Here is a 26,710-nt window from a genome sequence, read left to right on the forward strand (position 1 = left end):
CAAAACTGAGCATCTGACAAACCAGCACCTGCTGTAGTGAGGACAAGGTTTTAGTCCCAGCAATTGCATAAAGATTTATTTTCTAGGAATATATGGTTGCATCTTGCCAGAATATTAATATTTGTATGTTTTTCTTCTTTCACAGTTGTTTCAGAGTCAGAAGAACCAGGCATCGCACGCCTGTCTGCTAAAACACGCACCTAAATTTAAACCACACAGTTTCATTTAATATCACTAAGACAGAATATTTTAGCTGTTTTGGCGTGATGGCGTTTAGAATAAAATGTTCTTTCACTTTCTAAAGCTCAGACACACGGAAACCTCCGGACTGCCGGGGAAAGCTGTGTTTTTAAGAGAAATGGAGCCCTTTGGAGCGGCGGGGTGAAGGGGTTCGCTCGCTCCCCGCCTGGAAGGGCGGCGGGTGCAGCGGGGGCCGCGCACGGCCCACACCCGGGGCAGCGAGGAGAGGGCCCGGGCAGGCCGCGTCGCCATGGCGACAGCACGGCGCTGCGGCCATGGCGGAGGAGGAGGAGGAGACGGGCCAGGGTAAGGCCGGGGCCGCGGTAGGGCCGGGGCCGAGGCTCCCCGCCCGGCGGAGCGTGCGAACGAGCCGGGGGCCGGGTGGCACCGAGGGAGGCCCGCCCGCCTCAGGCCTCGGGCGGCGAGAGGGGCGGCGGCTGCGCGGGCAGCCCGTGCCGAGGCTGCTGCGAGGGGGGAGCACGGACACGCACGGGGACACAGACACACGTGTATGCATACCCAAGTGCATACATACATATATATATATATATATATATATATATATATATGCACACACACGTATCTGTCTGTGTGTCTGTATGTGTCTGTGTGTTTGTGGCTCTATGTGTGTGTATTGCGGTCTACGAGGGGAAGAGGAGAGACAGACACTGGTATCTTTCCTCTGGTGACAGTGACAGGACCCTAGGGAATGGCCTGGAGTTGTACCAGGGCAGGTTTAGGTTGGATATCAGAAAAGGTTCTTCACCCAGAGGGTGGCTGGGCACTGAACAGGCTCCCCAGGGAAGGGTCACAGCACCAGCCTGACAGAGATCAAGAAGTGCTTGGACAACGCTCTGAGGCCCTTGGTGTGATCCTGTGCCAGGCCAGGAGCTGGACTCAATGATCCTTGTCATCCCTTCCTACTCATTCTGTGATTTTAGGTATGCGTGCACACATGTCTGTGCATGCACACGTGTGCATGGATGTGTGTGTGTAGGTCCGGGTGTATGAAAGCACACACGCGTGCATATTGACACAAACAGAAATACAGCCCCTGACTTCCCGTCCCATCCAGGGTGGCCACACCGCTGCCTCCCCCTCAGGGCAGGGGCTCTCCCTGCCACAGGGGATGCCACCAGCCGCCTGTTGGTGCTGGCAGCCTTACGGTGGGGTTGCCACCACACAGGGTGTGCCCACTCATGGGGATGGGGACAAGGCCAACCCCCTTGTCATGGCATGGGGTGGCTGCCAGGGCAGCTGGGCTGGCTGAACCTGCTGCTGGCTGGTTGTGGCCCCTCACAGTCGTTTCTGGATGTATTGGGCTCTCTCTGCCAGAAGACACTAGTCTGCACTGCTGATAGCACCATGGCTTATTTTTAGAGGCCACTGTGTTCTACTTTAGGGAGTGTTGCTACAAATTCTATTTTATAGGCTAAAGGTAATTCCTTTTTCAAGGATATTCAAGTATCATTTCAAGGAAAACATATTTTCTGTGAAGCTTACAAGCTTGTGTCTTGTAAAATCCATCCTTTCTGTAACTAAACTTGTGCGTGTTGCAATAGTTTGGCAAAGCCTGAACACTGTAATTGAAATAATGTAATCAATGGATTATTTCATGTTTTTAGGAAACAATGTATGCCACAGAAAGGTCTTGTATAAATAGTTGCTGTGAATGGTGCTAGATGGCGGATTTGATTTTGGTACAAGTATTTCTAGCTGCACTTTACAACATAGACGTCTTGAAGAAGTTAAGCAATAAGATATGTAGCTTCCTTGAGGACTGCTCTTAAAGTGTCTTTTTCTTATGTTGGTTTTAACTTTGCTTTAGTCTTGTGGAGGCCTATCATTTGCATCTTTCTAGTGGTGCAAATGAAGTGGAGACACAGTAATGGCAGAGGCAAATAGAAAGGATAGGATAATAGCTTAGAAGTCTGCCAAACCATATGAGATGAGGGAAATAGTATTGGGAAGCCTGGCTCCATATATTTTGGGTACCCATATGTGTAATTGAGATTTTGTGCCATTCTGTCAAGCCACAGCCAGAAACTCTTGGAGAAGGAAAGTCATGGGGTTTTGATAACTTGATTAAAAACTTTTAATGTCTTTTTTTTTTGTAGTTTCAAAATGGGAATACTTTGTAAGAAGTTTAATTATTGTGTTACTAAGGACAGACTCTTGGGGTTTTTTTTATGCTTCATGTTTTTTAACATCCTATAGAACATTATTCCCAATAGAGCATCAGATGTCACCTTCTAGAGGAGAATTTAGTGTCATCCTGAATGATCTTGACCCATAAACTCCATCCTTGGCCTGACCAGTGGATCATGGAAAGTGATATACTGGACTTTAGTTTCTTCTGTGGAATGATGATGATAACTTGTGTCCCACGGACAGTAACTTCTGTCCCTCACGAGAATCCCAGCCTGTTATTGGGCAGACCGGTTGCTTATTGCCCTGTAAAGGTGCCTCATTACTGTAAACAGGGCTGGGGAGAGCTAACAGCCAGTGGCTCATTAACAGAAGCAATCCTGTAGGATTAAGCCACTCACACCACTTCAGAGTTGCTATTAGCCTTCCTGCTGATTGCAGTTAGAGGGTTAATTAGGATTCCCCCATTCTGGACTCATGCATCGATTGTGCTTTCCTCCAGCAAGTACTGCACATCTATACAAGCTGCAGGTTTAACTTTATTATGCTTCAAAGTAATAGCATTAGTTGTATTGTCAAATAATTAGTCCCTAGGGTATTCCTCTCAGTGCTTTGCAGAGCTGCAATTCCACCAGCTTTCCTGGAAAGGTTTCCCTTAGGTCCCATTATTTCCAAGTTCTGTCTTCTTCAATGTTGAAGTGCCTACTTTAATGTTTTACAGGTATACATGATGCACACAAGGAAAAACAGGGAAAGGCCAAATCCTGCTACTTCTTGTGCATGTTACTCACATGAGTATTTCCCTCTAGCTTATGCAAATGTTGTGAATAAAATCTTGTGTATGCATAAGTGTTAATGGGACCATGCCCATACTTTATGTAGCTACATGTTTTATGTAGGAATTTACATCCCTACATTTGTGCTTTCAATGTTTAATGATTGTTTCTTCACACCCGTCTGATTACGCTAGAATATTGTTTAATCTTTCACTTTTGTACATTTGTCCCTATCTTCCCCCCATCATTCTGTTTCTTTCCCCTTTTCTGCTACTTAATTCAGACTATCTGTTCTTCCATTTGCTCTCAGAGACTGTCTTTGTAACTTGACATAACATGTCAGATTTTCTAAGTTTTAATACCTCTGATCTCAATACTGACGTTGCTAGAACCTGAAAGCAAAATGTCAGACTGGTAGTGCCTCAAGTAAAACTAGACTGAAGACAAATTATTCTCCATCTGGGATTTCAGAAATCACATGAAAGTACATAAAGGAGAAAACGCTCAGTGTTCCTGTATCATTATGGAAATGTTATGTAATTGATCAGTATTAGAGTTTTTCAAAGACCATATTCTTTGTGCCACATAGTGCATATTTTAACTGCAATTAATAAGTCATGAATTTGAATCCAAGGGGAAGTATATTGAGTAGTCTGAGCTGCTACTTCACTGACTTACACCTGTATGGAAGCAAATGACTGGTTGTGGATAACAGGTGTCCCCAGAAAGTTGCTGGGTTCTGCTGTGAAGGTCTATGGAGAGTAACTGTTTGACAAGGATGGTTTTCTCTGGTAAATGATTAGTAGTTATTCTGGGTAGCAATTTGTAATCAGGCCTCACAAAACCTCTTCCATGGTGCCACGGATGAAGACACACTGTCATGTGGCTCTTGGGAAAGAGTTTTCACTCCTGTCTTAGTATGCAAATACTGTAACTGTGTGTTCAGTCATACATATATGTCTGCTCTTTGCCTGCCCCAGTTTGCTGCCTGGCATGCTGGTGAAGTCAGAGATACTGGAGATAACATTTGGGGAGAACTAGTTACGCATTCAACTACTACCCTCTTCAAAGAAGCTGAGTTACGCCTGTATCAGCTGCCCTGCTGAATCTTCTCGTGCCTGGAAGGAGGATCCAAACCTTCCCTGTCCTTATCACCTCACCTGGCTTTGCCTGCCTTCTGTATTGCTGGAGATACTGAAAATGTACTCTCACTGCTCATTCTGTTTTAATGGTTTGAATCAAAGCTGAGAGAGCCTTGTAGCTGCCATGAGCACTGTAGGCAGTCATAACCATTAATTCTGCTTGGAGCACACTTAATTAATGTGAGAGTTTCAAGCCCGACACAGAAAAGCACTTAAGCTGTGCATGACTTTGGGGAATCCTACTGAAAGGGATAACATGATGCACATGATGTTGAAGCACGTGAGCTCTTTTAAGAACTTGTTATACTGAGGATTTTAAAATGTGTTTTCGAGAAATGAGCACCAGCATTTGAAAGGTACAAAAACTCAGAATTAAACACAATAAACCTTCAGGCTAAAGTAGTCCATCAGACAAATTATCTCTAATTTAAAAAGTGGCAGTGTTTAATTTGTGGAGAAAAATACTAAATCAGTATGAGCTGTTAAAACTAAGTAGCTTTCATAGGGCTCAAGCAAGTGGTATTTCAGCTCTAGAAGAAAATCTGAATATATGAGATAACTTAAAAAATCAGTGTGCCATTTTATCACAGTGGAATTTATAGATGAACACTTGGAATATTTTTATATCCTCTTGTTGACATTGATGTAAGAAATTACATGCGGAGAAAAGTTTATAGTCTTTATTAGACTGTAATGCAGTTTAACATGCACCCTGACATCAATCTGATTTATTTTTTAATATTTGTACTTATTTAAGAGCAAAACAAAAAATAAATTATGTCCATCTCCCATGACAAACACAGGTTGTAGATCTGATCCTGTTGGCTATACTCCCACAGCAGAAATTGATCTCAACTGGATGTAGAATAGGTAATTGCAGATTGACAGGTTTCTTGTTTCCATGGTGCATAAAATGGCAGAAATGTTTCAGTTTGGCTCTACTTCTAGCTGATTTATTGCATAAAAAATTGGATGGTGTGCAAAGAAAGGCTTTAAACTTTTTTACCTTTTCAACAATGCCAACCAGTGAGCTCAAGAACTCCCACAAATTATCATTCCAACAATAGTTAACATGTTATTAAGAATTTCCATGTCTACATACTAATTACTCTGAGATCTGAGGGGCTGGGAGGTTTTTTTCAGTTAACAGTACCTGTATTTTGTGTGAACAGATACTGCATTGTTGCTATTGGCAATAAAATGGGCAAAAGATTGTGGAAGGAAAATGGTCTTTTGGATAGCAGAAATGTGACATGACCGTGTTGTCACAGCCAGTGTTTAGCCCCCAGCTGGGAGGTGGCCATGCAGACAGAGGTGTTGGTCACACCATTGCTCTGCCCTGGCCAAATCCTACCATGGGCTCCAGCTGTGCTGCTGTTTTCTGCCTTGAGATAATGGCTGAGGTGGGGGAAGAAGCTTAAAATAGCTCCTGCACACCCTGTGAGGTATCCTAGGGAAGCAGCAGCCGCGGCAGTGGTGTCCCAGCTCAGGCTGTGCAGAGGTGGCCTTGTTCCCAGCATGGCAGGGACATGGGAAGCGGATGGAACAGTCAGTGACCGGACCTGGAGGGCTGCAGATGTGGCCAGAGAAGTAGAGCTTGCAGTTACCCAGTGGGAAGGTGAAAGCTATTGGCACAGGGAGGGCTGGAGGTCCCAAACCAACCTCAGGACTCTGTGCTACCTGGTGGGTCTCAGCAATATTTTTATAAATAGGCCTTAAATTGTCAATGCCTATCTTTAAGATAATACAGACTTCCAACTTTTTGGAAATGTATTGTCTTTGCTGTTCAGTATTGCATAGGTGTGCGTAGGATGTGACAGCCTCAGGAAGGTGAGATTGGAAGGGATTTTCTTGAGTCCAGCCTAGGGCTGTATAGAATCATAACCTTCAAAAGCAATCCAAGCACCATCTTAAAAATGGTAAGGATTATGGTATCACTGGTGTAAACTCACAGGAGGTTCTGGACCGTTATTGCTGATGTTCAGGAAAATTAGAAATCAATTTTGAAGTTCATTTTTGAACAGCTTGTATACTTCTTTTCCAAGTTTGTTAACTTCTTCCTTTAGCTGAAATGATGAATGCCAGAAATGTCTTATACCCCGTTGATGTTAAATGTATATGTCAGTTGTCAACTGAAATGCTGTTCAATTTCAGAATATTACTCTTAGGTAAACAAAAAGAAAATTGGAGGTTTGTATTCATTCATGGTATGTAAAGAAAGTGATTTAGCACTGTAAGCGATACTTTCAAGGCAGTGCCTTAAAAACCAAGCAGCTGCAGCAGCAAACCCCTGTAATCCTTTGCCATTTTGTTTCAATCTAAGAGTCTTCCTTTGCTTGGGCAAAGACAGACTACTGCAGATAGAATTGCAACCAGTCTAGAAACTATTTTTAACCCATTTAAGACACCAAGTTGAAGGGTTTCTGATGTATTACATAATAACAGCCTGTGTTAAGTCATACTTAAACCTCTCATTCTGCCATTATGTTGCAGATTCGAAAGAAGATCATTTACATACTGCTCTGTTCTAGCAGCAGTACTATGGTACTGCAGTTAAGCTTATTTTAAACATAATGTCTTATGTTTAAAATAAATTACTTCTCAGAGCTCTCATATCCAGTAGATTCTGGTGCCTGGTTCTGGACCACTTGAGCAATCGGTGTTCAGAGGGAGTTCAGAAGGAATATTCCAGAAGGAATATTCAATTTTCCAGATGTTCGGTGCTGTCACTCGTGCATTCAGGTGCACATTGTCAGTGACAAGTGACATGGTGTCCTGTTGGGACTGTCCCACATCCTTGGCAGAGTGAGCTGCCATTGTGGGCCGCACGGCAGCGTGTGCATTGCTGCATTTGGGTGAAGCTTGGTGTGGTGCATATGTGGGTGTCAGAGCTGTCCTTTGCAGCTCTTCCATCTGCTCGCGGGGCCGGCACTGTGGGGAGCGCAGGAGCAGCGCAGACAGATGACAGATGCCTTCTGCGAGCGCACAGCACGGCAGCAGGCCTGAGCTCTGCCCGTGGCACAGCCTGTGTGAGCTGCTCTGTTTCAGCTGCAGCTGGAGATACAGCAAGACTCAGCAGCACCAGGAGAGCTGTACATCCTCACCGGGCAGGCTGCTGTTGGGGATGAAAGAGGATCTAAGCGTGGGCTACACAGAGCTCTTTCACTGTATCCCAGGTGCAGCTGAGATGAGGGATATGGAACAAATTGCAATGAGATTACTGTTTTTGCTGGCCCTGAGCTGCCACAAGAGTGCTGGCTGGTGCAACTGTCAGAGTTGAGATTTCAGGGATGTGCAAGATATTCTTAATGGAGATTTATGCTGAGTTTATCTCTGCCTTGTGAAAAGGGACACGGCATGCAGCTGGTATTGACCTTAAAAAAGTATCACTGTTGTTCTTTGCAGGCCAGCTAATGTTAAGCGCTGACATTTCTTTCACTTCACTGAAGGAAGGGGAACATAATGGAGTAGAAGATAATCATTGCATATTACCTATGAATCACAGGTGTGCAGAAAGCAATCCAGATCTATGTGTAGACTGGACTTCCTTGCTTTCTTTTAATGACTGGAGGCACATCTCCACATCGTCTGCTCCACATCTCTTCAAGAGAAGATCTTCTGTATTGAAAGGAAAGGATTTCCCCTGTAATTCTGCAAGCTGGTGTGACAAAGCATGTTGTTTCACTGCCCTCAGTGTTGGCTGCATGCAATAGCAAGTGTTTGGCAACCTGTCTGTGGACACTATGTAGCAGGAGAGCTTTGCTGTTAGAGCTGAACCTGTGCAAATGACTCCAGGCTTTGTGAAGTCAGACTTAGCCACTAGTTGACTAGCTGCAAAATGATGCTGTGCTTTGCTGGCTGAAATTCAGGTCATAATTGAGACCAATTAGGTCCAATTTGGATAATTCATCTTAAGAGTCCTTACTGCACGCTGCTTCCAAAGTCATAATCTGCAACAGTTGTGAGGCCTGTGAAACAAGCAGTGTGGCTATGGCTGGCTGCTTGGGAAGACAGGCAGGGCCAGGTCCTGAGAGCTGCAGGGGAACATTTCATGCTATGCCTCTATTGTTGCTTTAAAAATGCTACAGCTACTTCTGGCATAAAATGTTTGACAGCTTATCAAATGAAAATGTCTGTCGCTGTAATCCAGGAGTCAATAGCTTTTTCTGTCCTGTAATACCACTGTAACTTTCCCATCCCAGGGTCTTGAGGCCTGTCTCATCTTCCTTCCAAGAGGTTTAAAAAGGCTAAATGAGCTTGAGGGAAAAAAAAAATCTGTTGTTTCAACATTTGACCAAATACTAGAGTGAAAAAAAGAATAAACTGGCTTTTCTGCAAGGACTCTGCAACAACCAATGCAGAAAGTGTGAGCAAGCAGATTTGTGTGAAATCTAGGAAGAGAGAAACCCCCAGGACCAGGGTAGGTGCTGCTGTGTTATGAAAGATGCTCAGGAGGACTGCCAAATGTTTCTGCTGTAAGTAATGATGACTCCAGACTCATTGAAGCTCTAGGAGATTATCCCTAATTTTTATCTGAGGTTTGAGCATACACAGAGCAGTCACTACATGCATTCCTTCTATTTCCCAGTGTTATGTATTCTCCAGAGGCTATAGACAATAAGATGTATGTTATAGTTCACATATAGTTCACAAGTTATAATCATGCAGCGTGACCCTGCACTATTTACAACAGGAGTGAGGTGACAGTGGGTCAGGACGCAAGGAATAAGGTGCTTAAGAAGATCAGGTCAGAGCATTAGCTCTCACTGTTGAGTATTTCAGAGCTCAGAAAGATTTTCTACTCATGGTGATAAAAGTCTTTAAGCTGTAGCTGCAGGGAAAGGTGCAAGACTGAGCTATGAAGTGACACAGCGAGGTGCTTGTCACTGGGCCAAAGCTGTGGTACCCCCAGCAAGGGACCGTGGGGGATGACAGGGGCAGCTCAGGTCTGTGGCACCGTGGAGCAGGAGCAGAGCAGCAGTAAGCTGGAGCTGGAGAAGGGCTGGGTGTTTGCTTGCACACTTCCTTGCTACTTAAAGGAGGTAATCACAATAATCTCCCATCCCAGTGTCATCCTGGCTGGTCAAAACAGAGAGCAGAAAACCTGCCTGTGCTGCTGCGTGTGTGGGAATCCAACTTGCATTGCATTTTCTGGTGGAAGGGTTTCTGCCCACTATCACCAGCAAGGTAGTGGATGATGACCTCTACTGGAACATTTTCCTTGTAGGTGTAAAAGGAATGCTCTAGAATGGCTCAAAAATTACTTGTTAGAAAATGTGTCAGAATGTCTTGCAATTTTAACTGCCAGTGGGGCAACTTTCCTTGTTTGTTTTTTTTTTTCCTGGACATTCTGGTAGGTCCAGAACACTTAATCAGCAGGAGAGTCTGGAGCTGTAGCTAAGTTCTGGCCCCAGCCTACACACTTCCAAGACCTGGGCTAGCCCATCTCAGCTAGCTGCTGCTATGGGCCACTGCCTGGGCTTTGTGGCAGCTCAGGAATCCCTGCCAGAGTCTGTGTCATCTTAATTGCTTTGACCTGGAACATGATGCACGCTGCATCCCAGATGCATGATCATACTGATAAGCCAGCCATTGCACCTCCATTTCTCCTCTTTGGCAGATGTGGATCAAATCACAAATTCATTCTGTGAAGTGCAAGTAGGAAGGACTCCTTCCATATCATCCTACCAAACAAACAAAACCAAAACCAAGCCAAAACAAAAGAACTCCAAACAAACAGCCCTCCTGCCCCCCAACAAAAACAAAAAAAGGAGAAATTGCTCACACATCCAACCTCAGTGCTTCAGGTTTGAGAAGACTGAACTCCATCCTAGTATAGGCAGGTAGTATTCCTTCATTTCCCAGGATTACAGGCTCTTCTGATAATGCTTATGAGGAATGATGGTTCAGTATCTATAGATACATAGGCAGATATAGCATACCTACACAGATTGTGCACAGTAAAACATCAGGGAATATTTTACTGAGCTTTTCCTGGGACACATGAGGTGCATGGATTGATATATACCTATTGATATATAGTGGTGCATCACTCAGGCAAGCTGCCATGGGGGAATGATTTTTTCGGATAGTGTTCTGCCTCAGTATGTGCCAACACTGTGTAGATTGAGCTTGCCCTCACCAACAAGGTGCTCAGGAACTCTTTGAGCAGCAAGGAAGAAAGGATTTTCTTCCCATTGCCTATAGGGCAGGCACATGAAGAGAGCTGAAGATGCAGAGAGTAATGGTTTGTTGGTCCCCTCCAATGTACAGAAAAAAATTGTTTTGGAGCAAGCATCTCTTGAGGAATTTGCAGAGGTAGCAAGGGTATCCCTCATGTTTTGCCCTTCTCCATTCTCATAGGCAAATGCACGACCTGTAGAAAGCCCAGGCAGTGGTTGCAGTACCACTGGGGCTTCATTCTGAGATACTTTGCCATCTGCATTCCCTGGCTTCAAGAAACAGAGTTAAGAAATGCAGGCTGTGGACAGAGGAAGCAAACAGGATCCTGGTCAGGATAACGGGATTTGAGTTCAATAAAGCATGTGTTCATGGTGTTATATCAGAATGACTCAGGGCAGACAGGTATGAATTATCAAGGACTGAGGATACAGAGTGATCTCTGTGGACTACTGTGGGCCCAGTCGGCCCAACACAGACTGGGAAAATAATGGCACCTTACAGGAGCAGCCAGAAGTGACATCATTAAAGTGGGCTTGGTAACCAACAAGAATGTACCACGAGGGAAAGAAATATTTTTCATGCTGATAAAGAATCATGTCTGATCCAGAAGGGAGGGCAGTAGACAGGATTGTCCATGACTCCATCACCTTTGGGGAGAGATAACTGAGAGAAGAACTTTGTCAATGGTGGATCCTCCCTTTCAAATCAATAGCATTTTAATATGAACTGTGTTTAGAGGTATTGTGAACTATGGGTTTCAACACCTTTGGAAATTCTAGGTGATGGGAGACAGTGACTATGGCTTCTTTCCCCTGCTTGACGTGGCATTCTTCATGTCCTGTTTTGTTCTATGTTACAGTACCAAGTAGTTTAAAAATTTCTTGAGCAACTAGATGCTTGACTGCTTATCAGGGGAGCAATAGTTTCTACACTTTGTTTCTCAGCAGTTGAATGAGTTGTTAATTGCCCCATTAATTTTGTTAGTTTTGGTTCCCACATGTTGCAGCATCTGAATCTGTGATAGATTAGAATGGAGTGGCATTTAAAATGCCATCTACTGAACAGTCAAAACCCAGGATAATATTCAGGATATCTTGTTTCATTAGGTAAGAAGTTACTGGCAACTTGTAACTTCAGTAGTTGCTGCCAACTGACTAGCACAAACTAGATATATTTTGCAAATTGATGTATTATTACATTTTTCAACTTCAAGATTGAAATGCACAGTTCCTGTATAATTTTTTATGTCTTTAATGAATTTGTCTGCTTCTAAAGGTAGCAAACAAGATATTTCCATTGTGATTGATCTGAACTCTTAATTTTTTATTACTATGGGGCTTCTATAAAATAATTTCATTTTTGTAGTCAAAACTGGAGTCAAGATAGTGCTTTCTTTTTACATCACTATTTTGCTCATGTTACAATTATCTTATGTAAAGAAGACAAAAAGGAAAAATTGTGCTTAATATTTTTCTGTCAGAATATGTAGTAGCTCTTGCAGTTAACTTTTTCTACAGCCTTCATCAAACTGACAGCCTGTATTTTAATAACAGACTTCAAATTATTTACCTGATTTTTCTAAGAGTTTATTTGCTGTTGGAAGTTTTTTTATGGTTGTCCACAGTAGGTGCCATGGGGCTGTGCAAAGAGCATTCTGATTGCTCCACTCTGAAGGCTCTGTTCTGTCTATTTTTAAATGTAGTCTCTTTATTTTTTTTCTCTATTAGTTTTCTGTGAGACAGTTACTGTGGTGGAAACAACCAGGTAACCTTTCAGCTCTCACTTGTACTGCCACTGGGAGAAGAGGTGTGACAAAGTGTGAGGTGATGCTCTTGGTCCAAGGCTGCTCGCAATCACAATGATGGCTGCAGGATTTTGGTTTTGTTGATTAACACTGGTGATGGGCTTTGCTTCTCATCTGGATACCACATGGTGTATGCTGTGACAAACATAAGTGGGGAGCAATGACCTGGCTAGTTCTCAACAATTCTCAAAAACATGAAGAAAAAAGCTTTTGCTGTTCTTGAGATTTCATTTTTGCTCCATTAGGAATGCTTGAAAGTGACCTCTACATAAACCAGTTAAGCTTGGGAGTTTGGTGGGTTTTTTGTTGTTGTGGTGGTGGGTTTTTTGTTTGTTTGTGTTTTGGTTTTTGGTTTTTTTTTCATACAGACTAAAATTCAGGTTGCCTGAGTATGGTCTGTGATAACACGGGATGCTTCTTATGTAGGAGAGAAAGCATTATCCCTCTCCTGAATCTGCAGCCATAGCTTGCATCCCCAAGCTGGAGTAGGTGTTACAGCCAGTGAAGACATCAGCTTGGTCAATTCTTGGGAACTGCTGTATATGAAATTTCATAAAGCTGTATATTTTATCTCGTCACATAATCTGATTTTCTAAACTCAGGTGATACATTTCCTGTTGGTGCCATCAATACTTGCATCAATCTCTTTTCTTTAGATTGCCATTCAGGAATAGGTCTAACCCTTCTTTGAAGGAATCAAGCTCCATAAACCTCTTGTTTTTCTTCAAAATCTTCTAGATTTGTCTTTTTAGAATGCAGTCTATTCAATGATAATATATCTTAATTATTTAATTATGTATTACAAGACACAATGAAACAACATTTTATATTCTGCAAGCTTACAGCTTAATCCTAGTGTTCCTTTCCTTTCTGATACCTAATATATTAACATCATACATGCTACTGCAGGTACAGAGTAGAGAAGACAATATTTCACTTACCTTGATATTTTTAGAGCATGGCATACAATTGCTGGTTCAGCATATTAAGCTGACTGTACCTTTAGCTTCCTCTGAGAAGGAATTGAGAAGGTCACTAGGAAAAAATTGAACACATGCTTTTTCCTCTACAGAGCAGAAGGATCTTGCCAATAAGTAGATTCAAGTGGCCTCAGGATGGTTTTCTCCATGTTTCTGTTCCTCAGTAATTTCCTTAAAAGAGCATTCATTAAATGCTGTAAGGTTTTCTTCTTTGGGGTGGGGCAAGATTTTTGAGTTATTTTTATGTCAGCCAAGCTCCCCACACTTCATATGAATGCAACCCAAATGTTTGTGGCAGAATGCTGATATCATCAACAAGAATTCATGTTATGAGACCACAATGGCTTTCCCTTTTTATTCTGGAAACACAATGCCTTGATAAAACTGATGAGCTTATTTGAGAATGTTTGATAATTCACCTGTACAGGTGATGCTGAGTATTGTGACAGGTTTTGAGTATCTTGACCTAAGTGATGGTCCAGTTAGAACTTGCTTAAAAGCCTGATTAGATCTCATGAGACCTCACTAATAACCTCCTCAGAGTTTGCATTGTGAAGTCTCTTCTCTACTGTTTTTTTCTTTATATTTGAGCAAATATACATTGTACCTTTCTTCTGAGTAGAACTACTGTCAGTTTTGGAGGTGTTTGTTTGTTGTTTATGTTTTGTTTTGCTTTGTTTATTTTTGTGGTGTTGTCATTATTTTGTTTTTTGTTTTCCCAATTCTTATGCCCTTATTTCCATTTGTGGTTTTGGGAAGTATTCTGGGAGAGGTCACATGAAACAGTGTCTGCAAACATCAAAGGCAAATATCTTTTGGTTTTTAATTCCTCTCTTTCATCCTAAAAGCATGCGAAGAGTGGTCACAGGAGCCTTATGGATGTGTTGGAGTAGAATGGAGAGGGTGGTTAAAAACAATAAGTTGGATCTGTGAGCAGAAATAGAATGCTGACAGAAGTTGAGTGCAGATGATTTAAAGATGTGCATTTTTTAATGTGGCTGCCTGCACAGTCACATCCTCTCTCATGTCCATTACCTTCTTAAAAATATTCCTTTTTCTTTGTGGCAGTCCTTGTGTCTCATTCCCAGTTCAGCTTGACCAAGGTTGCTGCCTAATTTTTTGGTTGAAATAATTGCTAGTGGAAAAGAGAAGGAATGGTGCTGGAGTATAAAGCCACTGATAAGATTTTGTACTTCCAGCTGATAAGCCGGAGTTACTGGATGGGGAAATCTACAAAAGAGCTGTTGATAACAGCACTTAAAATAAAACTGGAATAGCAACATGTAAATGACTCTGAAACTGTCACTGAGTTTGGGTTACCTGGTTGTGTCCCTTGTCCCCTCAGACTGAGAAATTCCACAAGGCAGGTTCCTGTCAGCAGAAACCTCAGGGTTTTCCTCACAACTGCCATAGCATAGTACCATGGAAAGAGGCTGGAGTGATTAATAATTAATAAAATATCCATATGCATATAGGAGCATAAATGTTAAATTGGCAATATTTATTAAAATACACTTAATGTTTATAAACAGTAATGTTTCGGATGTTTGAGCAGTAACACTAAGTAATAAAATCAAGTCCACTGGCACTTCTACAAATCAGTGTTTAATTTTACTCTTTTAAGTAGCATAAAAAGAGTTTAAAAGTATTGCATAGTGTAAATAGGTTCATCAGGATGCATTGGGACTAAATTTTTTCCCGTGAGTAACAGACAGATGCTGCTCCCAGCATTTTAGGTGGTTGTTTGATGCTGGACTACCTCTTATGATAACTCTTTTTTTCTCTCTAGTGGAAGAAAGGGTTGGCTTTCTGTCCATTGGAGCAACTGGCCCCAAGGAAGGAAAGAAAGCAAGCTCGTGCATTAAGTGAATGGTAGAATCTAGCAAATTGTATCAACTAGAAATCCCTTTTTAAAATTCTCATTACTCAAGAGCCTGGCAGAGCCACATCTAGCTAATGGTTTCTGTTCCCTACAAAGGCTGAAAGTGTGGTCTTTGAAGAAGAAATGCCACAAGTGAAGCAGGTGTTCTGCTTAAGGCTGGTTTCAAATGGGCCTCAGAGTGCTTGGGAGCAGTCTGGACAAGCTGAAGAGGAACAATTAATTCTGAAGGAACCGTCAGAATTGACTTGGGTGTCCCAGCTCTCTGTCAGTCTTATTAACTGGCACTATCGAGAGCTTTTTTCTAGTTCACACTAAGCAAAATGGGAAAATAGCAAAGGATAGTATAGGAAAGAAAACTTGATAGTGAATACATTTTCAGTTAATGTATCTGACAAGTAGATTTTAAGACATTTTTTCTTCTTGCTGCGTATGTGGTAGGAAAATACATTAGGATGGGACAACATTGACAAGTATCTCAGGCATTTTAACAGCATAAAAATGGAAATGATGCATCATACCTACAGGATTTCTTTGAGGAAATAAATAGATGTAGCTATTGGAATCCTTTCTGGCATGGTATGTTTCAATGTTTATTTATTTAAACAATTACATGAAGTGAGATAATTCTATCCTTGACACTGTACATATTTTTTCTACTTAGTAGAATAAATGAGTGAAATCTTATTCTGTCAGAGTGTAGGTATTTCTGTCCTGAAAAACTGCTAGAACATTGTCCACAGGGCAACATGAAACCTTCATTGATCTACCCGTGGTGGAGGGTCTCCTTGTACAGAACAATTTCAGTACATTAGAGCATCACATGCACTGAATTAACTGTGTGTCTGATCTCTTGATGCCCTTCTTGAAGGGATAATTTCAAAACTTTACTCATTTCTTGTCCTAGAGTTGGAATCCATGTTCTTTTCCCTCACAAAGAGAGGTTTAGAGTGAATTGCAGAATTTTTCAGATAAACAGCTTTGCCATCCTGATATATGTTGAACATCTTTGGCTTTCATTCCTGGAGGGAAGACAACTAATTTAACCAATAGCTTATTAGGTGTTTACTCATCTCACAGAGAGTCTTTGAGGGTACAGCAGTATATTATGTTTTCTTCCAGGGATATGGCTCTTAGTCACAACTTCCTCTCAGTTCTTGGAAGTGATATAGATTATCTGGTACCTAGGTTAAATCAAGTTCATCTTATTTCAGGACCTTTCTTTATCAGGCCTCTTCAAAAGGTAACATTAATGTATACTGTCTCAATGGAAAAAAGCTTTGAAAGGCTGGATACCTACAGAGTTGCAGCACTTAAAATCTTTCCCTGCCTTCTTTTGGCTAATTTTTATTTCTACAGAAGTCTCATACATCATGCCAAGAATATACAGCTATAAATATTCCTTCAACATTTCTCTGTTGCAAGTTGTAGTGTACAACTGAAGTGCCTGATGTCAAGAACTAAACTCTGAGTCTACATGGGAGACAAGATCCAGGACTCTTTGAAATAACCAGAAAAAAACCCCATCAGATTTAGTACTTTGAGAGTCTTTATGGACTTTTCTACAAGGAATCACTTAGATTTAACTATGGGGTTTTTAAAAAAAATAATTAAATGTGTATTTTACTGGCACATAGGCAGAGAAAAGGTAGGCATTATTGTCAGACTGTGAAATGAATACAGTTTGTCCTGTGCCTGGGGACTGCACAGGGCTCCTCTTCCTCAGTGAGCTCCAGTCTCCAACACATCACACACATACCTGCCCCTGCTTCCATCAGGGGAATAAAGTCAGGGAGAGGAGTACAGGATATGTTCTTACCTGTCTTGTCTTTGTGTATCCTCTGGGGCTTCAGTACCAAACACAGGTGGAAAGCAGCAGGCAGCTGTAGCTTTATGAGGGGATGCACCTCTCTTGCAGAAGAGGTTCCTTATGTCTGGGTCACTCTGCTGCTGTATTGAAGTGCTTGTAGCCTGTGATGGGCTGGCCTTGGCCAGCTGCCAGGCACCCACGCAGCCTCTCTCTGCCCTCCTCAACTGCACAGAGGGAGAAACCACAATAAAAAAGCTCATGGGTCAAGATAAAGTGCGGGAGATCACAAAGCCAATGTATCATTCAGCTGTGTTCAGTTGTGATACCCTTTGTCAGCCAAATGACATTTTTGTCATGAGAGCGAGAAAGTAAATGAAAAAAATGATTGCACACTATGGCCCCAGGGGTTTCCAAACTATTGGGATTGTAAAAAACTAGCTATGAATTTGTTATGCCTGTAGAAAACAGATCTGGTGGCTTAATGTTGGCCTGAGCTGCTCAACAGCACCTAACACCACATCAGCTGAAGAAGGAAATGTATTGTCTACTAGAGGAGAGCTTTGCTTTACTTATTATATTGAAATACAGAAGACAAGTATGGAAATGAGAGAACAAGTGTCCCTCATACCAATCTCAGTTTGGCTGTCATTCAGATTTTCCCTGTGGAATCTCTGTGGAGGCTTGGGGACTAGCTTAAAAAATGCTGCCTCCTGGGAGCTGGTTTGCAAAACAGAGTTTGGGGCTGTATTTAATCACAGGGACCAAATCAACTCCATGTCATTTTGCCTCCTATATTCTGTCATTTGGAGTCAAACTAATAAATGGGCTACCAATTCACCATTTTTTTTTACCCTGGCTTTCTTGCCAGGGAATTTTCCTTTTGAGATAGACCTTTTCCCCTCCTTATTTTTTTTTTCTTCAGAATTTATTTCGTGGTTCCTAGCTTGCACCAAGAATGTAATTTCTGGCTTATATGAGATATATCTGTGTTAATTTGTTGTTCTTCTTTCCCCATTCTTTGAGATTGAGATATAAAAAGCAAATGCAGCAAATTACTCCTTCTCCTTAGCTGAGACTGTCTTCCTTTCCAAACTCTTACTATGAATTATTTATCATGAGGCATAATCACTGTGCACAGATCTTATACATCTTGTCTCTTTATCCCTGGTTCTCAGCTTTTCATACATTATGGCTGAGTGGACATGAGAGCACTTATGGATGCAGGAACTTGGATGAAGTGACTCAGCCCCATCTGAGGACAAGCATGGGCCAATGTTTGCCTTGCTGCTTCCCCTGCCACGGTGGCATCCAGGAAGGGCTCAGGCTTGTGGCCCAGAGCGAGCTGTGGCACACTCTGGGCAGGGTCCAGGGTGCACCCCTGGGCAGCTGAGTGTTCATGCAGCTGAGGCATACCATTGCCATCACACATGATGTAGCTGCAGAGCCACAGCAAGGCAATATTACTAATATAAATGACAGATCCTGCATTTGGAGTGGGGTTTTTCATAACTTCTGCTTTTTCAAAGTACCTTTCCTGTCTGCCCTTTATCAGTTTTGGTGCTTCTGCTGTCCTAAGTCTCAAATTGGAAATATATTAGTTGTTAACAGCTCAGTGAATCATTCTTTTTCTTATGTTTCTTTTTGCAGATGACCTAGTAGCTGAAATTGAGAAAAAGATTACAGAAGCTTTTGAGGTGTTTGACCGTGAATCCAATAACACCGTGGATGAAAGGTTTGTAAATATATTCAGAAATATATTACAGAATTTCAACAGAGATAAACAGCCCTCTAAACTGACATCTGCCTTACAGAAAATGTCATAGAAACAATTAGTTTGGCCGTGTTTGGACAAGTATGTTTGTAGTGGGTTGACATTGAATGAGTGCCAGATGCCCACCAAAGCTGCTCCATCACTCTCTTCAGTGGAATGTGGGAGAGGAAATAAAACAAAAGGGTCGTGGATGAAGATAAGGGCATGGAAAGATCACTTACCAATTACCATCATGGGCAAAACTGACTTGGCTTTGGGAAAATTTAATTTATTATCAATCAAATCAGAGCAGGAATAATGAGAACTAAAGCCAAATCTTAAAAACACCTTCCCTCTGGCCTCCTTCCTTCCTTCTTTCTTTCCTTCCTGGGCTAAACTTCATTCCCATTCTCTATGTCCTCCCTGCAAGCAGCACAGGGAGATGGGGAATAAGGGTTACAGTCAGTTCATCACAGAGAGTTGCTGCCACTTCTTCCTGCTCAGGGGAAGGACTCCTCACACTCTTCCCCTGCTCCAGCATGGGGTCTCTCCCATGGGACAGTTCTCCATGAACTTCTTCCCATGGGCTGCAGTTCATCATAAACTGCTTCAGCCTGGGTCCCTTCCATGGGACACAGTCCTTCAGGCTGTTTCAGTATGGTTCCCTTGCAGGGCCACAAGTTCTACCAAAAAATCTGCGCCAGTGTGGTCCCCCTTCTCCATGGGTTCACAGGTTCTGCCTCCCTAAACTGGCATCTGCTTTACCAGAAAATGTAATTGAGCCATCCTTTTGGCCCTGGTTGGATGAGTGTGTCTTTGCTCATTTAATAGAGATTTTGCCTTGTTCAGTGGTGGAAGACTGAAATTTACTGGAGAGAGGGATGCTGGGACTGGGGGAGCAAAGGGGCAAGAGAAAGCTGCAGATGGACCAGAGGTCTAAGGCCACAGTTAGTACTAGCAGATAAATCCTTGCTCTGATAGCTCATTTGGCACCACAGCTCCTGGATCCTGTGTGAAACCCCTGGATTTCAGGATATCCCAGCACATCAGGGGATGTCTCTGCCAGTGTGTGTTAGTTACCTGCAGTCCATGGTAATGCATCTTTCCTCTGGGGTAATGTGGGAGATGGATACTGCTCTGGCAGAGAGGGGTTTTTAGGAGACTTGGAAGACACTTGCCTATTATTTGGTTATGAAGAGTCATAATGATAACAATACTAATGTAAAAATCAACATAAATTTGCACCAGATGGTATTCAGCCCAGTACCCTCGTCTGAGCTACTGAGTAGTTTCCTGGGGCAGGTATATGAGGAGCTGAACAAATATGCAGAAATACTCCTGTTGGTTTTTTACATCTGCTATATGTATTTACATATGATTTGAGTGGCCCCTGGTTAATATTTTCTGTGTTATAATAAATAGCAAACAATTGTTCCATATTAATCTTTCATTAATGATTTCATACCTGGTTGTCACATTCATCTCCTATCCACAGTAGTTTAAGGCTGAAGAGTCTGGATGTGTTCAATCGCTTAGGAGATGCTATTCTGTAGTTCTGGGCATTCTTTTTTGTGCTTCTTTTTGTTCAGATTTCTCCTTTTTGAAGTGGAATGACCAGAACTGGGGAAATGGTGCACACGTGGGAGTCTGGAGGGAGAACTGCATGCACTGTACCTTTAGCATGCGATGTTACAGTGATGCCTTCAGTTTTAGCTTTCGTATTATCCAGATTCTGTGCTGTATTAGTATATAACTCTGAACTTCATATGAAGTGTTAGGAAGTTCTCCTCACAGTTTAGTTAGACAACCCTTTTCTAAAAAGAATGAAGCAAATTGAAGAGAGCACACTGGGAGGCTGGGACTTCATAACCTGAAGCTGTAATTGGACAATTAACCCCAATAAGTAAATGGACCAAAACTTATAAAAGTGTGAAAATTTGTGACCCGTCGTCCATCTTGGGTGTAGCCTGGGCCAGGCTCTTGTACTGCCCAAGGTATATCCCTTGAAGGTCTTTTTAATAAATACCTACTTCCTTCCTTGAACGCTGTCTAGCATCTGTTCTCAGTAGCCTGTCAAGGCATCAATGGAAAAACAGACAGAATATATGTCTGGGCAAGGAGGTAGCAGTTCAGTGGAAGATAAATCATCTTAGATGGATCAGGGTATAACTGGCTACAAGATCCAGAGCTAAAGGATGTCAAATGCAAAAATTCCTAAATGCTTTTAATGCTGGTATTTTTAAAGTTTGAATATTTGACAGTGCTACTTAATTTTAACATCAACATTTACACACATATGACTTATGTTATAAAATGCATAAACCACATGTTCATGTCTCAGGGATCAGGTTCTGAGGTTATAAGCTGTTGTCATGAAAGTTTATTGGAGAAGTTTTTCATATTTACAATTACTACTTTCAGAAGAATATCCTTTTAATTATAAATCAGTTATTGAGTAGAAACACTACAATGGAGCGTGACAACTGGTGAAATCGTTGGTTTCAAACATTCTTCATGAAGACAAATCAAAAAACATAAATGTTCCGAACAGCTTATCTATATTACAGAGAGGAAAGGGAGGTGCAAAATATTTGTGTGATGGTTGTAGCAATGCATGCTTACTAATGCCTCTAAATTTAAGAAATTTCAGGTATTTCACAGAAGTAATGTTTTTTCAGCTTACCAAATAGGGAGAGTATCAGGATATGTCTCCATATTCAGTATAGTTGCTGTTCCCTTGTCTGTAGGGCTCTGTAGGGGAAAGTGAGCTCTTAAATCTCTTGGTCTGTGCCCAGGGAGCTGCCTGATGCTCGGGGCTGGGGCTGTCCCGGTGCCCCTGGTGCCCTGCTCCTGGCTGGGCAGTAGGATGGGCCCTGGCAGAGCCCCCTCCACTGCCGTCCCCCAGCCCTCACTGCATTGTGGCATACTCACTGCTTGTTGTTTGTCATTTACATCTGCAGCCTTGGCTAAACAACTGTAGAATTTTCTCCACTTCTCACTCCATTATATATGGATATACAGCTTGGGAGCATGTTACAACAATGAAATGATACAAGTAGACTCTTTAAAAATGTATTCATTCAGACGGGGGACATCTAAAAGTCTATTAAACATAGTAAATGTACAATTTCACATTAACTTTTTTGTAGTACAGATACAGACAATGAACAAAAACTTACTGTCTAATTATTCCTAGGTTCATATTGCAGGGCTGTATCACAAATGGGATTATTAATGGCTGATTATCTTGTATCAGAAGGTGGCAGCACAGCACAATTCTTAACCACAATTGTAGTTGTATCAGTGTTATTGCCTGAAATATCAGAGACCTGAGAAGAATGGAAAATGATACTGGTTTGACAGGCCAACATTGGTATTCTATGACTCCTAATACAAATTAGTAAGAAATTAAGCATGAGAAAGATGATATTTTTTCATGCATGTTCCGTGTCCCTCAGTCACGGACTTTTGTGATATTGCAGATCTTGTCATTGAAAGTATTGTATGTAAGGTGAAAACCACAACCCAAAATATTCATTGCATCTACAATGTGTTACAAAATTTTATGATCATAAACTTGATTTTAACCATCATTTTTGTATTTTAGAAACTAGACAGCAGAAACTGCAGCTGCTGAACTAAGTGAGAAAGCTCCCTTCTGGGGCTGGGAGCAAAATAGTTTCCTATCAGGTCATTTAAATTCCATGTTATTACCAAATGGCACCTGACTTTTTTTTTTTACCTCAAGCAACATCCTCATGCTGGCTCGCATGCAGACTGCCAGATACAGCATCCAGCAATGCCAGATTTTGCAGACTCTTTTAGGGTCTGACTTACCTCAATCACATCTCAGTTCTGCTGGGTGTGAGTGAAGTGAGGCAGGAGGGTGATGGCAGCATTCCCATCCCTGGCAGTCTGTGACAGCAGAAATAGTGTGGGACAACAAGGAGGCAGGATTTGTGTTGGATGCTGCTCTGGTGGAGGCAGAGAATAGTTACAAGTAGTTGGAAAATATGAGGGAGTGCAGGAGTGAGAACAACAAATGCAACGTACATACTAGAAGTAGGATGCATGGACAAGGATTGTGTCTAAATGACCTCCCTGAGGCCATTGGCCATTCACACCCACAGGGGCAGGGTCACTGGAGTAGAGGGTTTCATTTCAGAACATGTGGATGTGTGGGATTGGGTTTTGCTCTGTACCTACTTTTGTGCAGCCAGCCTTCTTCCCTCTTTCGTCTATAGTAGTGCTTCTCAAATGTTTTCAATCAGAATGGGAGCTCTTTGGGACCAGTCTGAGGAGGTCATAGATTTATACATACAATTTTGCATATGCTTGGTGTGCTGCATTCAGGACCTTACTTTTATAAGAAGATCCTACAAAGATCATTCCTCCTTGCATCTACCATTTTTATTAGGCAATCTGATTTTTGCACAAAATGAAAAAAATTCACCACTGGTCAAGATGAAGGAACCACAGGAGTTTGGATCATGGGAACCACCAGACTGTGAATACATATTCAAATGTGCTTAAATTTCTCTGTTGTTGAATTGAATTGTAAGTCACAAGCTATATTAATGCTTCTGCTATTTTGTTTTTAATCATAAGTCTCATTAAAGCTTTATTACAGCCTTAAAATACTTTTGTTTCTAGTCTGTGACGTTGTTAATCTTAGACTACTTTGAGGCATTGCCAGTTTGGTCAGAACTTTATTTAAAGCCTCAGCTGCACCAGGTTCAGCAGTAAATGCAAGCTATGAATATATTTACAGCATAAATAGAGTGGTGATAAGCCTCTTTATTGCTCTGTTTGACTCTTTGAGAGCACAGCAGGAATATAGCAAGGCTGCCTTCTTCCTGACCTTTTGTAATTGTTCTTTAATGCAGTTAGAATTGTATCTTCATAACATTTAATGGAAGGATGTATTTCATTTGTTACCTTGCATCTCAGTAGATTTCCAAGTGATTTGTTAACTACTATAAATATAGACTTTACTGAGAATATGCATAACAATTGGAGAACAGCAATGTAAAAGTAACTTGTGCACAGTACAGTGCAACACAATAGTAAAGAATTTTGGGACGAATTGCAAGAACAATTTCAAGGAGCTTCAGAATTTTTAATGTCTGAAAAAGTAGACATTGCTTACTGAGACATCATCTTAAAATTCCACATAAATTTTCTTGTGTGGTTTTATGTGCACACTCCTGTAGGCAAGCTCTGAATTGGTATCTCCACAGACAGTCTTGTATTGCAGACTTATTAACAAACATCTTTTCCTTTCCTTTTTTCTTTTTTCTCTTCTCTTTTCTTTTCTTTTCCAGGGAGATTGGTTGCATTATCAGGTCGCTGGGTTGCTTCCCAAATGAGGCAGAAGTACAGGAACTGCTTGACAAGGTAAATAATCTCTAGATCTGTTGTATGTTTTTCAACTCACACAAGCTTGGCCCTTCTGCCTTGCTGAATGGGAAACCTAAAGTCTTTTCCAAGATGTTGGAAGTATCATGGAAGTATTTCCAGTAGACAGACAGTCTCGAAAGTTACCCTGAATCAAACCTTTAGGCTGATCAGGTAACAACGTTGATGGGTTAAAATGAGGAGATTTTGACTCTCTTTTACCCAAAGGGGAACTGTGACACTGTGACAAGGTGGAGGGACATTTATGAAAAATGGAGGGAAAATTGGTTTTGACTGATGAAAAAGAATGTTCTAAACCTCAGTCAGATATCCAAACTCTAACCATCTCACTCTTCTGGACATGCCATAGAAACACATTCCAGGGTTAGGTAGAAAAATGAGTTCCTGAGCAGGTGTTAAAATTATGCATCACATTCCAAAAATACCCAGAGAGAAAGCCAGCCATTTTTTGAACGAAGTCCTGTTATTGCTATTTTCTGGCCAGACCTTGCAACATTCTGTCCTTCACGAGGTCTTTCTCAATTTTGAGATTTCTGAGTTGAGAATCTTTTCTTACTTGATTACTTAAGCTTGTAAATCAGGCTTCAGGACATAATACAGCAAAAGACCTCTCATCCACCCAGTGATAGGCAGTAAGGTAAGAAAATTAATCACATTTCTCCACAGTCTTTTCCTACACTAATTTTTGTCTCCTTACATCATGCTTGTAATAGTAAAGTGGTGAGCTGGTGCCTTGGCTTGGTATGGTTAATAAATGGGACAAAGAAGTGGGAAAAAGACTTCACATTCTTTTTGCAAACGGGCATGCTGCTTTAAGGATTGGACAGTGCTGGAGCTAAGAGGTAGGGTTAGGTTTTTTCTCCTTTTCATGTTGTCTTGGTTTGAAAGACAGGTATCTTCTAGGAAGGGGGCAAGACCTCCCTAGAGATGGAGAATTCGAATCCTCTCCCTCCAAATTATTCTAATTTAAAAATTAAAGGGGCTTTCAGGCAGAGGTATGGGGATAGAAATAACAGTTCTTTACTAGTATATATGACAAAGCAACAAACAAACAACAACTACAGCATTAATAATAAACAGAACCAAGAACCTTGAGGGCTTTCTTTCACAAAAGGCCCAGGGCAGTTTGATCTCAGTGCCCCTGCAGGACTCCGAGAGGCTGAGCTGGAAGGGAGGAAAGTCCCGGGCTGGTGGATGAGATGAGGAGCTCTGCACTGGCAGCTGGAGCAGCAGGGGTGTCCCGGCAGGGCTGGGCAGGGCAGGGCTACAGAGTAGCAGGGGAACCTCAAAGCTCGGAAGAAGCAGCAGCAGTGGGGGAGGGCTGGAGAAAGCGAGCTCAGGATTCCCGGGTACACGAGCAGATGACTGTAGATTTCCCAGGACATGATGGTAGATTTCCCAGAACAAGGCAGAGGCAGAGTGATGGCCGTGAACTCTTCCTGCAGTGAGGAGCAGCTTGACTGTCTCCCTTGATGCTGAGAGCAAGAGTGCCTCCCCCTCCCCCAGCTCTGTCTTTTTACCTTTCCCAAAGCTCATCATCTCTCCCCTCTGAGGGACACTCCCAGAGACTCAAAAACAATGGGTGTAGCCTTGTGCTGCCATGTCCTTCAACTACTCTCTTTGTTCTGACTATGTACTGTCATTAAAGTTTCTTAGAAACTTAGGGAAAAAATTCTGTAAGTGAATCAGAGGCAAATCTAATCCCCAACACATGTGTAGGCCAGGATACTGGGAATTGATGTCTCCTACTGTTTTCTTCCTGTTCCAACAAAAATTTGGATAGTTGCAGTAGTAGTCTCTCCTCACTAGGCTTGTCTGGTCTCTTGTAGATCAGAATTTAGTATGAGAAGTCTTGCACTAAGTCTTGAGTAAATGATGCAGCTGCTTCAGATGAGGAAGTGCAAAGAATCATCAGAGGAGAAACAACTTTTAACATGATATTGCAATCTGTCTGCTCTGGTTCTGTACTCTCAGAACCAGATTGTCCCAACTCCCACTGACAAACAAGAGAAAATGGAAAGAGAAATTATGGTCCTTAATATAGATGATGTTTTTAGTGTCTTTTCTTTACAGCAAATGAACAGTGCAACTCCTCACTGAGGATACAGATTTGTGAAAAAGGGATGCTTTGACAACCCTGTTCAAGTCCAGGGGAAATCAGGAGAATTCAAGGCTTGCCTCTTCCTCTGGAAGAGATTGGCCTTTTTTTCCCCCCAGTTTTCAATATTACTGAAAACGTGAGATGAGTAATACATTAAAAGTATAGTGCAACGTAGCCATGAGGTAGAACATTCTTGAGATACAACAGTGTAACATGTATGAAAATGCTGATTGTAATAATATTAAAGTACAAATACTGCAAGAAGAAGGAGTACATTCAAGCTTAAAGAACACTGCATTGGAAAATAAATAGCTAAGAATGTTTCATGGTGCCTGTAAATGAAGCTTTGGCATAGGTTTAGTATCAGAAGAACACTGTCTTCTTGTGGAACCCTTCATATATTATCATAATCACAAACATATCCTAATTTATGTAAAATGCCACTATAATTGGCTGTGGTAATACCATTTTATCTTAAT

At 41.8% G+C, this 26,710-nt stretch overlaps 1 protein-coding gene across 2 annotated transcripts in view; it reads left to right on the forward strand.

The window, feature by feature from the left end:
• Positions 1-473: 473 nt before the first annotated feature.
• EFCAB2 (EF-hand calcium binding domain 2) overlaps positions 474-26,710 on the forward strand; it is a 31,725-nt gene continuing 5,488 nt past the window's right edge. For both annotated transcript variants that reach the window (XM_063390965.1, XM_063390966.1), the window contains exons 1-3: positions 474-546; positions 18,610-18,694; positions 24,037-24,109. In XM_063390965.1, coding sequence (XP_063247035.1) covers positions 516-546; positions 18,610-18,694; positions 24,037-24,109 — 189 coding nt within the window. In that variant the 5' untranslated portion in view covers positions 474-515. The remainder of the gene's footprint in view (positions 547-18,609; positions 18,695-24,036; positions 24,110-26,710) is intronic.

Source organism: Prinia subflava, chromosome 2 (genome assembly GCF_021018805.1).
Source record: "Prinia subflava isolate CZ2003 ecotype Zambia chromosome 2, Cam_Psub_1.2, whole genome shotgun sequence".
Lineage (NCBI taxonomy): Eukaryota > Metazoa > Chordata > Aves > Passeriformes > Cisticolidae > Prinia > Prinia subflava.